The 15,421-nt window shown below is 41.7% G+C and overlaps 1 protein-coding gene across 1 annotated transcript in view; it reads left to right on the top strand.

The window, feature by feature from the left end:
- Positions 1–11,571, top strand: part of ABCB7 (ATP binding cassette subfamily B member 7) — a 118,361-nt gene extending 106,790 nt beyond the window's left edge. The window contains exon 16 of the mRNA XM_066581640.1: positions 11,278–11,571. Coding sequence (XP_066437737.1) covers positions 11,278–11,496 — 219 coding nt within the window. The 3' untranslated portion in view covers positions 11,497–11,571. The remainder of the gene's footprint in view (positions 1–11,277) is intronic.
- The last annotated feature ends 3,850 nt before the right edge of the window (positions 11,572–15,421 follow it).

The following is a 15,421-nucleotide window of genomic DNA, read 5'->3' on the forward strand; positions in this document are numbered from 1 at the left end:
TAACTTTTCCTATTTATGTCATAATCAATGCCCGTCCCAAATTTTAAGTTTCTATGGCATTGGGAAGTGACAGATTTAGATTATGTACGTAAAATTCCGACGCCAATTCTTTTGCGCTAGAATTGAATAATCGAGTTGGGACCCAATTACTTTTCCTATTTTGGAGATAATCTATGCTTGCGCCAAATTTCATGTTTCTACGACATCGGGAAGTTGGAGAACTTTTGGCGAGTCAGTCAGTGAGTCAGTGAGTGAGTCAGTCAGTCAGTGAGGGCTTTCAGCTTTATATATATATATATAGTGTGTGTGTGTTTGTGTGTATATGTTTGTGTATGTATATATTATATGTGTGTATATATAAATTATATTAATGTGTCTATATATATATATATATATATATATATATATATATATATATATTGTGTGTGTATATATATAAATTATATTAATGTGTCTGTATGTATGTATGTGTGTGTGTGTGTGTGTGTATGTATATATATATATATATGTATGTATATGTGTATGTGTGTGTATATTTGTATATCACAGATGTGATCAAAGTTTAACATTCGATTTAAACAAATATATAAGAAGGGGTTGACCGTGCATAAAAGTATTATACAGCGCAGGTTGCAGCTAATTAATAAATCAAATCGTAAATTCATGCATAGTAGAAATGGTTTATACTACCGGTAGCTTGTTACTCATGACTTTGTCCGTGTGGAATTTGTATTTTTTTAATCTAATCTTTGTTTTGCTGTATATTGAAACGTAAAAAGTTGAAATGGTGAAAGAAATGTAACTTTATTGTGTCAGGACTGTTCTGTACGTTTATGGTCTTGTCATCTTCTGCTAGGATATAAAGGTTTTGTGGGCTGTATACACGTGAGCCGCCATATACAGCTGCCCAGGAGAAAAACACGGTTTTTCTAAATGTAAACCTGCTACCTAAAGTGTTTGCCCTTCAGCCTTATTGATCCTCATCACATATGCTATTTCTGGACGGAATCGCAGCCTTTTGAATTGAAAAGGCAAATCGTCGGTATTATCGGAATGCGTAGCATTAAAGCACTTTCTCCTTTTGCTATTCCAGTCATAATAATGGCTCTTACAATATGCCAGAGCTCGGCTTTCATTTCTTGAAAATAGACGCTGCGCTGTGATTGGTTGCTATGGGCAACACAGATTTTCTTTAAAATCTCAATCCATGCAAATGTGTCTTTGGTTCCAGTTTCTAATCTCAAGCAACGGGTATCTCCGCTAGCTTAATAATCGCATACGTGCGGCATCGACATGTTTGCCCGTTTGTGTAGGCATAGCTTATGATGTGGACCACCATCTCCTACACCACGGCGCCAGAGGAGGTGAGCATGCGCATCACCAAATAAATTAGTCTTGTCGCGCTCCCTAGAGAATTCTATACAATTTTTGGCATAAAACGTAGCCGATGTCCTTCCTCAAGAGGCAAGCCATCTCCCTGCCAAAATCGCTTCAGCGGTTTAGCCGTGAAAAGGGAGTATTAGTATGGATAAGGCTGTTTTCACATCTGCGCTGGGACTCCGCTTTCTTGCCCTGTTCAGGGAACAGGACAGTGGAATCCATGCAGCCGAATGGTTCTGTCTCTGGATGGAACCGAACAGCATCGGGGGGACCCCATTGATTATAATGGGGTCCGCCCGGCTTTGGGACAGAATAAAAAGCGCTGCTCTTTGCTGTTCATGTAGGATAGATCAGCTTTTGCAGAGTTCTGTTTAATCACCCTCTACTTAAAATAAAGCTTCTATGTCAGTCAATCAGCGCTCCCTCCAGACTGGATGCTGCACACAGACGTTTCTGCCATTATGGCTTTTTGTAGTTGACTCCTGAATCATGCTGAAAGTGATTATATACACCTTATATGGTATGTAGATTATTTGTATTCTACATGAAGTCAATATTTATTTATGACATGATTCAGTGATCACTAATTGTAATCTGCGCCGCCGTCCCTCCGGTAGAGGCTACACACTGTCTTTGCCAATTATGTGTTAGTAGTTTTCTTCTGAATCGTTCTGAAGGTTATTACAATAAAGGCATACAAGCACGTTATACATTAAATTAACTATTTGTTATGATGCTGCGCTCATTGTCAAAAGAAAACCAAGCACCTAGAACCTGTCGCATGGATGAAACGTTCTCTGTGTGATTGAAACGTAAGTCAGTGATTACAATTTCAGAGCAAAAGTATCATTTATTATGGAAAAACTCCCTCCACTTGTAGGGGAACTCTAGTACCCTGTTGTACCGCCTCTAGCTTGGATACAAGATGTGAAACAGGGAAACTGGAGGCTCTAGTACCCTGTTGTACTGCCTGTAGCTTGGATACAAGATGTGATACGGGGGACATGGACGCTCTAGTACCCTGTTGTACTGTCTTTAGCTTGGATACAAGATGTGATATGGGGGGCATGGAGGCTCTAGTACACTTTTGTTCCGCCTCTAGCTTGGATACAAGATGTGATATGGGGGGCATGGAGGCTCTAGTACCCTGTTGTACCACCTCTAGCTTGGATACAAGATGTGATGCGTGGGGCATGGACGCTTTAGTACCCTGTTGTACCGCCTCTAGCTCGGATATAAGATGTGATACAGGGAAGCATGGAGGTTCTAGTATCCTGCTAGGCTGCGTCTCGTTTGGATACAAGATATGACACGGGCAGGCATGGAGGCACAAATGTTCTGTATGGTATCCTGTGGAATATTCCTCCATATTTGCTGTAACAGAGTCTCTAGATAATGCAAACTTGTCGGCTGTCAAAGTCGGTATTCCAGATAGTCCTCTACGTGTTCTATTGAAAATAAATCTGGTGACCATTCAGACCACGGAAGTGTGACAATGTTGTGGAGACATTCCTCTGAACCCCTTGTGTGTGCGGCCGAGCATTCTCCTGCTGCCTCTTGGAAGCAGCCATGAAAGGAATACATGTCCTGAACATATTGCTGAGCTGTCATTGTCCCTCGTTCCACTACTAGGCGTGACCGATTGTCTTATGCGATGCCCCCCAGACCATCACACCAGCAGAGGGCAGTGTGCCGCTCCACAGCAAAGGCAGGATTGAGGCGCTCACCCCGAGGTCTCCAGATACGAAGACTGCTGTCATCAGTGCCCAAACTAAACTTGGATTTGTCAAACAACTGCAAACAGCTCCAACGGTCCTTTCTGCTGGGGGTCTGTTGAGGGCATCCTGACTCCATTCACCTCTTAGGCATCCACTGGTCCTAACACCTCCTAACAGTCTGGTCAGAACGGCCCGGTGGGAGACAATTCATGGATACGACCATCCATCTTCTCACATCCCAATAGTGTGCCCCCTCTCAGACTCTGGTAACGGGGTGAAATCTCTTCTCTGTGTCGTAGAGGCGTCTAGAGGTCAACAAGCTCTACACAAGTGGAAGAAGAGGTCACTACACACAAGGAGCCTATAAGAGCCTTTTATAGGCCAAGAAGTAAACCACTTTTAGGGCCTCGGGTGACAAGACCGTCCATCTAATCACTACAACTCTCATCATTTGTATATCCGCCTGAGATGGAACTGCAGGACGAGTTTTGCAGCAAAATGACCACCGCTTCTAGGGGCGGGATTTGTTTTTGACAAAGAGTGTATTGATAATTGGCCATAACCTGCACCATGTTGTGTTTGCACAGTGTGGACTCTCTTGTATATTTTTGCATACTGAAGTGTAAACCGTAAACTTTTTGCTATAATTTTGTATATATTCTGTGGTACTTGTGTTTCTCTTGCAGTTATGTTGGTTTGATCAAAATGTACCCTTCTAAGTTACTGGCTAATTTGATATACACTTGTTGTGATCATTACTTTTATGCTTGTGTTTTGTTGTCGTTGGCTTAAATTTCAGGCCTAAATTTCAGGTGGACCGTAGTGGTTTTAGTTGGATGACCGACCCCAGGATCACTTCATCTGTCGTATCTCCGGTGCTGAGTTTTCACTCTTGAAGTGAATAACAAAAACCTTCCATATAAATGACCTCAATAGGGTTACAGTACCAGTCAGAAGTTTCCGCACACCTTTTAATTCCATGGATTTTTCTTTTCTTTTTTTTCTACATTTTTGTTTAATATTGATGACACAACTCTATGCAGGAACAAATATGAAATTCGGTAGCAAACAAGAAAGTGTGAAACAAACCAGAATTTTTTGTTTTTTTGATATTTTAGATTCTTAGTAGCCCTTTTGCTTTGATGACCGCTTTGTATACTCTTACATTCTCTGTTGGCTTCATGAGGTCTTCACCTGGAATGGTTTTTCAACAGCCTTGATGGAGGTCCCAGAGGTGCTGAGCATTTATTGGCTGTTTTTCCTTCACTCTGCAGTCCAACTCATCCCAAGCCATCTCAGTTGGGTTTAGGTGATTTGTGGAGGCCATGTCATCAGATGCAGCACTCCATCACTTTTCGTCTTAGCCAGAAGCCGTTACACAGCCAGGAGGGGTGTTTAGGGTCATTGTCCTAGGAAAAAACAACTTATGGTCCTATTCAGCACAAACCAGATGGAATGGCAGAATGCTATGGTAGCAATGCTGGCTAAGTGTGCCTTGAGTTTTGAATAAATCACCAGCAAAGCACCCCTACAACATCCCACCTCCTTCATGCTTCACGGCAAGAACCACACATGTAGAAACCATCCACTAACCTTTTCTACGTCTCTCAAAATCATGATAGTTGGTACCAAACATTTCAAATTTTGACTTGTCAGACCAAAGTACAGATTTCCACTGGCCTAATGTCCATTTCCTGTGCTTCTTGGCCAAATCAATTCTCTTCTTGTTCATGGCTTCTCAGCAGTAATTCGAAATTATTTTAGCAATGTCTTTGTTGAGATATGTCTGGTACTTGACCTCTGTCTGCTCTGATCTGATGCGCTATAATGTGTGGTTTCTAACGCTAATGAACTTATCCTCTGCAGCAGATGTAACTCTTGGCCTTTTCTTTCCTGAGAAGTCCTCATGAGAGCCAGTTTCATCATAGTGTTTGATGGCTTCACGACTGCACTTGATACTTTCAAAGTTCTTAAAATTTTCCAAATTGACTGGCCTTCACGTCTTAAAGTGACTGAGGACTGTCGTTTTTTTTTTACTTAGTTGAGTGGCTCTTGCCATGATATGGATTAGAACAGTAGTGGCTAAACACTGTATGGAATGGGGTACCAACCCTACCTCTACACATCACAACTGATGGTCTCAAACACATTAAGGGCGGATTCATATGTACGTATTTGTGTGTGTGATCCGCAGAGAATAGAACCAATTGATTTCAATGCGTTCTCTCACAGTATGCGTTTTTGCGTGTGGAAAAAACCCCCCAGCATGTTCCATCTTTGTGCGCATTTGCATGCAAATGCGCATCTGATACCTGCGTAATTGTACAATATGCTGCGCAATTCCGCCAGACATCGAACACATCAGGTACTAATTAGGCTGCACAGCCTTTTAAATCATGACATGAGTGTGTCCCGTGCTGATGTGAAGCTACCCAACAGCGCAAAAAGTACAGTAAAATGTGCTAAAATGCATGCAGTAAGACTCTGCGGCGCGAATATGTTGCGCTTATGCAAGCGTCTTTGAGCATATGGCTGTGTGAGTCTGCCTTAAGAAGGCAAGAAATTCCACAAATTAACTCTTAGAAAAAGAAAATCCGAAGAATAGCACCTTGTGACGTAAACAGCCAATAGTGTGAATACATGAGAAGGACTCGCCGGGTGTGGACGACTAGCCTAATAAAGGATAGTCGCCACATCTTGAGTCCTAGAAGGCTAAAACCTTATATACACTTCTTATGCATAAACCACATCCAAGCAACGGGAGAGCGTCGGGGTAGGAGCCAAAAGCCAAAAACAGGGATGTTGGAAGTGGAGAGAAATACCGTGGTAGAAAAAAATACCCACGCTCATAAGTAAGTGTAAAACTAGAGAACAAATGGAACTAACTGAGAGGGAGGGGGTCTAATGAGCAATAGAAACCCCCCACCAATGTTGCATCAACACAGCAAGGCAGACCGGTACGGAAGGCTAGGAGATTTATTGACAAACCAAAAATTTTCAAATGGTTGCAACGCGTTTCGGTAATAAAAAAGAGCACACTTTTCACTCGTAGTGTATCGTGCACACAATAATATATACATAGCATTCAAAAATGAATTGGGGAGGAAAAAATCAAGGGGATGGGAGCGTTTGAGCTCCACTAATTACCTTAATGTGTTCCAGTATCGGGTGGAAACAGGGTCTTGGTGACCATCCCTGATGATGAAAGGCAGTTGGGGGAACGTCACATGTCCTCAGTGAGGGACGCACACAGCCATCCCATCCGATGGGTACATGCGTTACATCCGCTCAGTGGGCAGCGCTCGCTGAAACAAGGCATACCAGTTAATTGTAAAGTTATCCAGGTGACTACCTCCAAGAAGCTGATTGAGAGAATGTCAAGAGTTTGCAAAACTGTCATCAAAGTCAAAGACCGCTACTTTGAAAAATCTAAAATATATTCTGGTTTGGTTAATATGGTTTCTGTTTACTACTTAATTTCACATATGTTCCTTCATAGTTTTCATGTCATCACTTTGAATCTACAGAGTACAAAATCAACCCCTTCAGTGACCAGCCTCTTTTTGTTCCTTAAAGCGGTTGTCTCGCGGCGAAAGCGATTTTTTTTAAATTTATTTTTATTTTTTTATTTTTTTTTAAATGGACCCCCGCATTCTGCCCTGTGAAAAAGAAAGCATGTGTTTAGTTTTTAACAAGCAAATTGCACTTACCTGCATCAGCGTTCTGCAACTTCTTCATTTCTTCTTTTAAAGATGGCGCCGCTGGTCTTCTCCCACGGTGCACCGCGGGTCTTCCCATGGTGCACCGTGGAGTTTCTTCTTCTGTCATCCGCGTTCCACTGCCGATACAGCCACCTCATTGGCTGATCGGCACCACGTGACGGAGGCGGAGCTACGATGATGACGCGGTGACCAGCTCTCCGGCACGAGCGGCCCCATTCACCAGGCAGAAGACCGCACAGCGCAAGCGTGTCTAAAAAAGCAAGAAGCCAGCGAAATTAGACGGAGCCATGGAGACGGGGACGCCAGCAACGGAGCAGGTAAGTGAATAACTTCTGTATGGCTCATATTTAATGCACGATGTATATTACAAAGTGCATTAATATGGCCATACAGAAGTGTATAACCCCACTTGCTGCCGCAGGACAACCCCTTTAAGGACCAAGCAATTTTCATCATCACATTGCAAGAGCCATGACTTGCTGACATCGCCGTATAAGGGCTTGTTTTTTGTGGGCCGAGTTGTATATTTTAATAGCAGCACTCTAGGTTGAGGCCTCATGATCACGGGCATGCACGGATTCTGCTGCTGAATCCCGCAGTGGAATCCACCCGTGCCCGCAGACATGAGCATGAAATCGCAGGCGCATCCGCAATGCCTTTTTTTTTTTAATTTTGAATCTCCTGTGTATCCGCGGCACGTCCAATGCATCCCTATGGGCGGCTTGATTAGCAGATCTCCCGCGCCGCAGGCTCCACAAATTAAATCCGCCTGTGTGAATTGGGCCTTACCTCATATAATGTGTTTTATAACTTTATTTATTTTTTTGTGGGGGAGAAAGGAGAAGGAACAAACCCTCCTCACCCTAGATAGTCTGCCATTGTGTTTTGTTTTCACGGTGTTCATCGTTTGGTAAGAATAACCTGATAACCTTCTGGATCAGCACGATTACTGCAACACCAAGTTTAGATAGAATTTATTATTATTTTTTACCACTATAGCTAAAAACAAGGTTGGAGCACAAAGTTTTTAAAGAAACCAAGTGAATCTGCATCCCGCATTCTAAGACCCACATTTATATTTCTCCAGCATCAGAGCTCTGGGAGGACTTGTTTTTTTGAACTATTGTTTTTGTAGACTTGTAGTTTTTATTGGTACCATTTTGTGGTAAATGTGACTTTTCGATTGATGGCAAACAAAAGAAAAATATCAAGTCTGGCATTACTGTTTATTTTTTCTGGTGATCACCAAGTGAGATAAATAAAATTGTCTTTCCATAGTTTGGATCGTTACAAACCTGGTAATAGAAATTATATGCTGCTTTTTAACAAGAAATTGGTATTTTATCCATTTAAGGGTGACTACCCACTATAGTTCTTTTTTACTGCGAAATTGGCAGCTTTTTTTTTTCTCCAGGGGTCTATGGGACTTGTTAATGTTAAAATCGCATCGCGCAATTTCGCGGTAAATTACGATATTTGCTGTGATGCATTTATAACATTAGAAAGCCCCATAGACACCTGGGGGAAAAAAGCAGCGCATTCGCAGACGCTAGTGAGTAGTCACCCTGAAAGGATTTTATGGGGGGAAGAATGTGTTTGTTTTTTAAACTGAATTTTTTTTTTTTTTAATTAAACGTCATTGAACTTTTTTGACACTATTTGGCTGCTCAAGGGGACTTGTGATTGTTTGATTGCAAGTGTAGTACACTGCATTACTTATGTAGTGCATTGTACAATGCCTATGACTGCAGCCTGTTAGACTCTGCTGGAAGCGGTGTCTAATAGGCTGAGTTACATGCAGACATGGAGGCCTTTGTCAGGTTTTCAGCTGCCCTGGGAACCTGTTGGTACCTCATGATTGCATCGTGGGTTACCAATGAGTGACAGGTGAAGCCTACTTTCGCGGTCATCTGCTTGCATGGTGCAGTTGCTGTTGATTGTGGAATGCAAGGGGTTAAACTGCCAGGATCTGAGCCTTCTCTGTTCCTGTGTGTTAGAGCAGGAGCCTGGCTGTCAGCAGTCAGCCAAGCCACCGCCTTAAAAAGATGTATGTGCAGGTCTAAAGCCCATTAGTGACTGCTGTAAAAAGGCGGATTGGCCGTCACTAAGAAGCTTAAAAAAAACGCAAAAATCATAGAATTATAGAATTATATTTTGTGCATCAAATTAGGATACAGAAATATGAGCTTGTAAAAAAGTTATATCCCTAATGTACACAATGACCTTGCATACTTGCTCTGCGCCACCAATCGCCATGCACTATTTTGGAGTATATGTGTGGGTAATACATGCCAAGATAGAACATGATACCGTTATTCATGCGCTCATTTTCCGCTCATGGCTGCCCATTGGATATTGCTACAGTGTATTCCGCATGTGGAACACACTATACCTACAGAGTCGAGTGAGCCGGACCTAACTGTTTAGGAATCGGATATTTTTTTACATGCTGCTTCCATTTTCACAGGCGTTAAGGTAATGAATCGTATGCGTTTGAGCAAATATACTGTAAATGAATCCGCAAATGTGCACTTCAAATGAGGATATTTACTTCTGTTCTCCGAACTAGCGAAAGAGGCCAAGGCTATGCAGCTTGAAGAGGTAGTACAGGCCCTTTAACACAGACCGACCATCGATTAGATGCTTGCTGGATCGCTGGATTCTGAACGATAACACTGTGCATAGAATTAAAAAAAAAATTTCATAAACGAAAGTAATTGCTCTGTTTCTGTAAAATGAAAACCTGCTGATTACACGGGTAAAACTGAATATTAGTGGCATGTCTCATTTTCAAGTTATTTAACCCCTTAGTAATCAAACTTTTTGTTTGTTTTAAAATTGTAACTCCTTATTTATCCATCAACGTAGCTGAAAAACCTTTAAAAAGTTCAAAGTGGTGTAAAATAACAAAAAACGAAATTCCACCATCTTTCGGTGTGTCTTGTTTCTACGGCCCACAAACTGCAACAGAAATGAGAGGATTAACTTTATTCTATGGGTCAGTATAATTACTAGGATACCAAACTTATGTAGCTGTTTTTTTGTTTTTTTTGTACTACTTTTATTTTTTTTCAAAGGCCTTTAATTTTTTAAAAGTATTTTCTGCCGCCATCTTCTGCACGCAATAACTTTTTTACTTTTCTGTCCACATAGCTGTGCGAGGGCTCGGTTTTTTTTGCGGGACGTCCTGTAGTTTGCATTAGTACCATTTTGGTATATATATAAGACTTTTTGATCGCTTTTTATTGCATTTTCTCTAGGACACAGAATGACCAATAAAGCGCATTTTTGGCGTTCTTAAATTTATTTCTTTTTTGACAACTATGTTCACTGTGCGCAGTAAATAGTGTATTACTCTGATAGATCGGACTTTTACAGACCCTGTGATACTAAACATGTATTTTTGTTTTATGATTTTGATTCTTTTATTTAGTCTAACCACCGACCTGTAAAAACACAGTTCATTAATTACAACTTACTGGTAGATGACCTGCAGCGTTTCCCCCACGTGGAAACATCCCCTATATGTTACATAAACCTACCCTTATACTGTTCAGTCAGCGCACGGTGTGTAACAGCAATTGTGAAATAGTTGTGCAATCACTTTTGTTGTTCTTTTTATTAAGCAAGGTTAATGGAGAGCCGACTGGATTAATTGTATAGGCAGATTTCCAAAAAATTACAATACAACGGCAATTGGATTACATTATTACCCATAATTGGAAAACTTTGTGGCAAAAAAAAAGGATATCATTTCTGAATTCAGTGCACTAAAGTTACTAGAAGCCGCCTGTCTGCTTATCTGTGACAAAAATTGTGTTGCACAGTGGATCGTTCAGTGTAAATACCGCAGGTATTTATGCAGGTATAAGAACTAGAGAATGATGAGGCCCATGTAAGCAGATCATCGCCGGCCTCTTCACCTCTATTCACTAAGCCATGATCGCTCCTGTGTAAAAGCACAGGAGTAACCATCTGAGACAACTGTCTGGCGCATCTGCAGCTGGCAGTCGTCCCGCCTAGAAGGACCCTATCAGCTGAGCTGTCCAGTTTGCGCTCTGTGGGTGTGGTTATGCAAATATTGACTGCTAAGGTTTTGGCCTAGTTTCTAGGGTGCTTGTGTTCTTCAGACAGGGGTAGTGTCTGGAGGGGATGCACCCGCATGTAGCACTATGCAGCCTGTTGTAGTGAGTGATCCTAGTTAGGGAATTGTTATGCCTGACAAATGGTTGTCGTCATGATGCTTGTCTTTTGCTCTACTAGAAGGCCTTCAGACTTAACTTTGTAGAAATTAGACCATGTAATTTTTTGGGACTGCTGCACCAAAACTAACTCTCCTTCTTCTTCTTACCGAGTTGACTGATCATATATCCTTGTGTATGGTTCAGGTTTGTATGCAATGATCTTGACTTTGCCATGCCTCCTCTTCAATGACCTCTCTTTGCTCTTCTTGGCAGGGTAAAGTAGCAGAACGAGGTACACATTTTGAACTTCTGGAAAATCCTGGAAGCCTTTATTCGGAACTTTGGCACACACAAAGCAATAGGGTTCTAAACAGTAACAACAGCCAGAAGGCAGAGAACAGCAGCCAACAGTCATCCAAAGAGGAGGAAAGGAGGAAGCTACAAGAAGAGATCATCAATAGTGTAAAAGGATGTGGCAACTGTTCCTGCTGAGCGCCGGTGTCGCTAGACGGAGGACCGGCACCAGGAACCAACGTCCAACTCTATAAATGCCCACTTAATAATTGACTTCAGTTCTTGATTCATATCTTGGTTGTGCACTTTTCTAATCTATCTTTGCCCCCAGGCCGCCTCTGGATTTTTTTTTCTTATCCATACTTTCTTTTAATGTGAGCTTCTAAAAAGATTCCAATGTTTAATCCAGTTTACCTACCACCATGCGGTGGGCCGAGTACAGCTCATCTCCCTGTTGGGCTATTTGTAGTTTGCACATCAAATCTGGCACATTGAACAGCCGCTGTAACTGCAGGCAATATATTATAGAGCAGGTATTATTCTGCTCCTCCTTCTCTGGCCAATGGTGCCCAGATACAGCTCAGCATGTTCAACATGACAGACTTACTTTAAGAGGACTAGTCCAGTATTTTTGTGTCGGCCAGATATACAGCAGTGAGCACTAATATTCTTTTAAGCGGGTTCCCCTCAATCACACAGTCTATATTTTTCATAAATTATTGAAGAGTTCTGAGAAAACTCAGTTCCCATTAACTTGTTTACAACATTCTATGGACCCTCAAAGTCCTTCCCAATGAGATTGCCAATTCTATCAGATATTATTTGTAATGAGGCTTCTTAAGCCCGGTTTGTTTTTTGCTTTAAGTCCATCTTTTTAGTCCTAGAAAAAGATGCATTTATAATTTTGTATAACTGGAATATATTGAGTATTTTCATGTCGACTTATTGCACTCGGTGGTTCCTGAGGTTTAGTTGATGAACACAACTGGTAGCGAATAGAGATGAGCGAGTATGCGCGCTAAGGTACATTACTCGAGCGAGTAGTGCCTTAGCCGAGTATCTCCCCGCTCGTCTCTAAAGATTCGGGGGGCCGGCGCCGGTGATAAGTGAGCTGCGGGGGGGAGAGAGGGAGAGAGAGATCTCCCCTCCGTTCCTCCCCGCTCTCCCCCGCCGACCCCCGAATCTTTAGAGACAAGCGGGGAGATACTCGGCTAAGGCACTACTCGCTCAAGTAATGTGCCTTAGCGAGTATACTCGCTCATCTCTAGTAGTGAACGTAAAGCAGGAATGTGTAGAACCGACGTCTAGTGTAATGGCGAGTGAGCGATTTGGAAATTATAGCCTATTTAAGTATTACTATCCTCTTCCAGGATAAAGTTGCAGAGTTCTCTGAGATGAAGCACGTCTCGATTTTTTACCATAAGGGCTCTTCTTCTAGCCTTCTTGCTCTGCATCATGGCAACTTCATCTTCTGGTAAGCAGCAGTGTGGCAATGAAGGATATCGTTTTCCGATGTGCACATTCCTTGTTTGTTTGGTTAACCCTGTGATCTCTAGCAGAGGGAGTATTTTGTTATATGGATGACCATCTAGCTCATCCTGCACATATTTGGTAGGGAGAACAACGAAGATCCATCTATCATGGTACTTTGGGGAAGTACAGCTTCTGGTTTGGAAGATCTGTCCAAACCTGTGCAAATATTGACCAAAGCTACTCGTTCCCTTGTTCTACAGATTAGTGCCAAAGCCTAGTTATTCCCTCAGTGACGTTCCCTTATTAAGCAGCTTTAATTAATGTTTTTGAATAACATGGGCTATTATTAATGTCGTGTGGGGGGGGGGGGGAGGAAGATTGACTTTATCAGTTGACCTGAAGTTCCTAAGTAAAACAATGCTGAGTGTTTTTGACAGTGACTCTCAATTTCACTAAATAAGCACAAATTTTCTACTACTGTTACCATTTTTCAGAAATTGCAGATTAATGCAGCGAGGTGCGGATGAGCCCTGTAGACCGGTCTATGTATGTCCCTTTTATATCTGAGAGTCCCCAGCACTCAAGGGTCTTTCATATTTGATGTAAGCCCAAGCATCTCCAATAGACAGAAAATGACCTTAATCATTTTAAGTCCTGTAACATACGTCAATGCACTTATAATGTGATCTCTGTCTAAATCCTAGTCCTGAATCTTTATTTCCCAGATGACCTGCTGACATCTCTCCTGTCTTCATTCATTCTTCATTTTCTTGATTTGCTGCTCTCAACGCTCAGGCATCTAACTCCCCATGCTTGCCTGTCTTGTATTGCAAATCGCCTCAGGAAGGGACAGATGAGATCTCTGTGACATGCTTCCTGCGCTTACCTTAGACTACTATCATATATGTAGCGGTATTATTTTTTTGCCCATAATATATAAATTATTGTATGGGTTTGAGTAAGGTTATAGTAGCATAAAAGCTCTGCTATATGCAATGTTATACCATTGCATCTGTCTTGGATATCTGCCCACATTTTCTGACTAGTAGCGTAGTAAAAGCTATGGCCCAGTAGTCTGGCACAGTATTGCAATAATTAGACAGTGTTCACTGTGTTGTTAGGGTTTCCAGCATTAGTTGGGATTCCATTAAAGGGGTTGTCAGGATTTTTTGGATATTTTCTATTGATGACCTATCTTATGAATAGGTCAGCAGTGGATGATTGGCATGGGTTCACTGATCAGCTGATTGCCAGTACAGATAGCACTGTGCCTGCAGTACCAACCCTGGCCACTGCACAGACAATGCTATCTCCTTCCAATTCTGTCTGTACGGACAGCGGTGCGGGAATCAACTGATTGACGGGGATTATGAGCGGCGGACCCTGCCTTATGATGGGTCATTAATAGAAAAGGTCCCAAATAACCCCATTAAGACGCATCACAATCTAATAGTCAGGGTTGCTCTGCTCTGACACGGTCCCCCACATTTTCCCTTGGAATTCAGGCCTAAATCGTAAAAACGAAGGCAGCGGCTTGTAATGCTTTCTCTGTTATGATGGATACAGGCTTTCTAACACATTTCCAATAAATCTGAAATAATCTCTGATGTATTGAGAAGCTGGAGCACTCTAGTTACATACAGTACCACTAATGGATTTTGGAGGTGTTTTAAAAGTTGTTCAGTGCCGACATTACTGCTGTTATTTCATATTTGCTATTTCACGAGTACGGTGGTACAGAACAGAGAAAAGAATATCGCAACCCACAAGTTTTTAGTTCTCTCGTTAATAAGAGTTATAGTCTCCGTGCTACATATATAAGACACAATCATCCTAGACACTCATATACCGTATTTATTAAAGGGAATGTCTCATCAGAACACGGCCCATGGTTTAAATCACATTTTGAAATATGTAAAAAAACAAAAGAAAAATATATATATATATTTTTTTTTTTAACATACCCATCTAGTTCAGCCTATTCCCCCGCAATGTTGATCCAGAAAAAGGCAAAAAAACCCAATGAGGTAAAGCCAATTTTCCTCATTTTAGGGGAAAAAAATTCTGGACTCCAATCTGGCAAGCGGAATAATCCCTGGATCACCGACCCTTCTGAAGTAACCGGTGTTTGTGTTGTGTTTTGTTTTTTGTTTGTTTTTTTTCTTTTTTTAATTTTTTGATTCTATGATCTACATTTTAAAATAAATCCTAAAATCCATTAGTTTTCACACTGACCATCTAAAAGGAAAATGCCACCAGGTTTTTGCTGCCTGAACCACAGCAGCATGAACCCAGGACAGGTATGTCTATTATACCCGTGTATGTTTTATTTCGAAGCATACCTCAAAGATTGATTCAGAACAGGGAGCAGGGCCACATCAGCCCATTCCCGGCTGCATACTGTAGAGTGACGGTTCTCAACTTTTTGTGTCTAGAGAGAGCTGTCACTCTACATGATGTCGGCAGCGAGAGGCCAGCGTGAAGACCTGCTCCTGTGACTTGGAGCTCTGTTCCAAGTCTAACTTCAAAGTATGTTTATTCTGAAACCCCATCATGTGTCAGAATAAAACATACATGGGCCACATGTACAGACCTGTCTTAAGTTGATGCTGCTTGTGGTTCTGCCAGCATGAATCTGGTAACAGGTTCC

The sequence above is a fragment of the Eleutherodactylus coqui genome, chromosome 10 (genome assembly GCF_035609145.1).
Source record: "Eleutherodactylus coqui strain aEleCoq1 chromosome 10, aEleCoq1.hap1, whole genome shotgun sequence".
Taxonomy (NCBI): domain Eukaryota; kingdom Metazoa; phylum Chordata; class Amphibia; order Anura; family Eleutherodactylidae; genus Eleutherodactylus; species Eleutherodactylus coqui.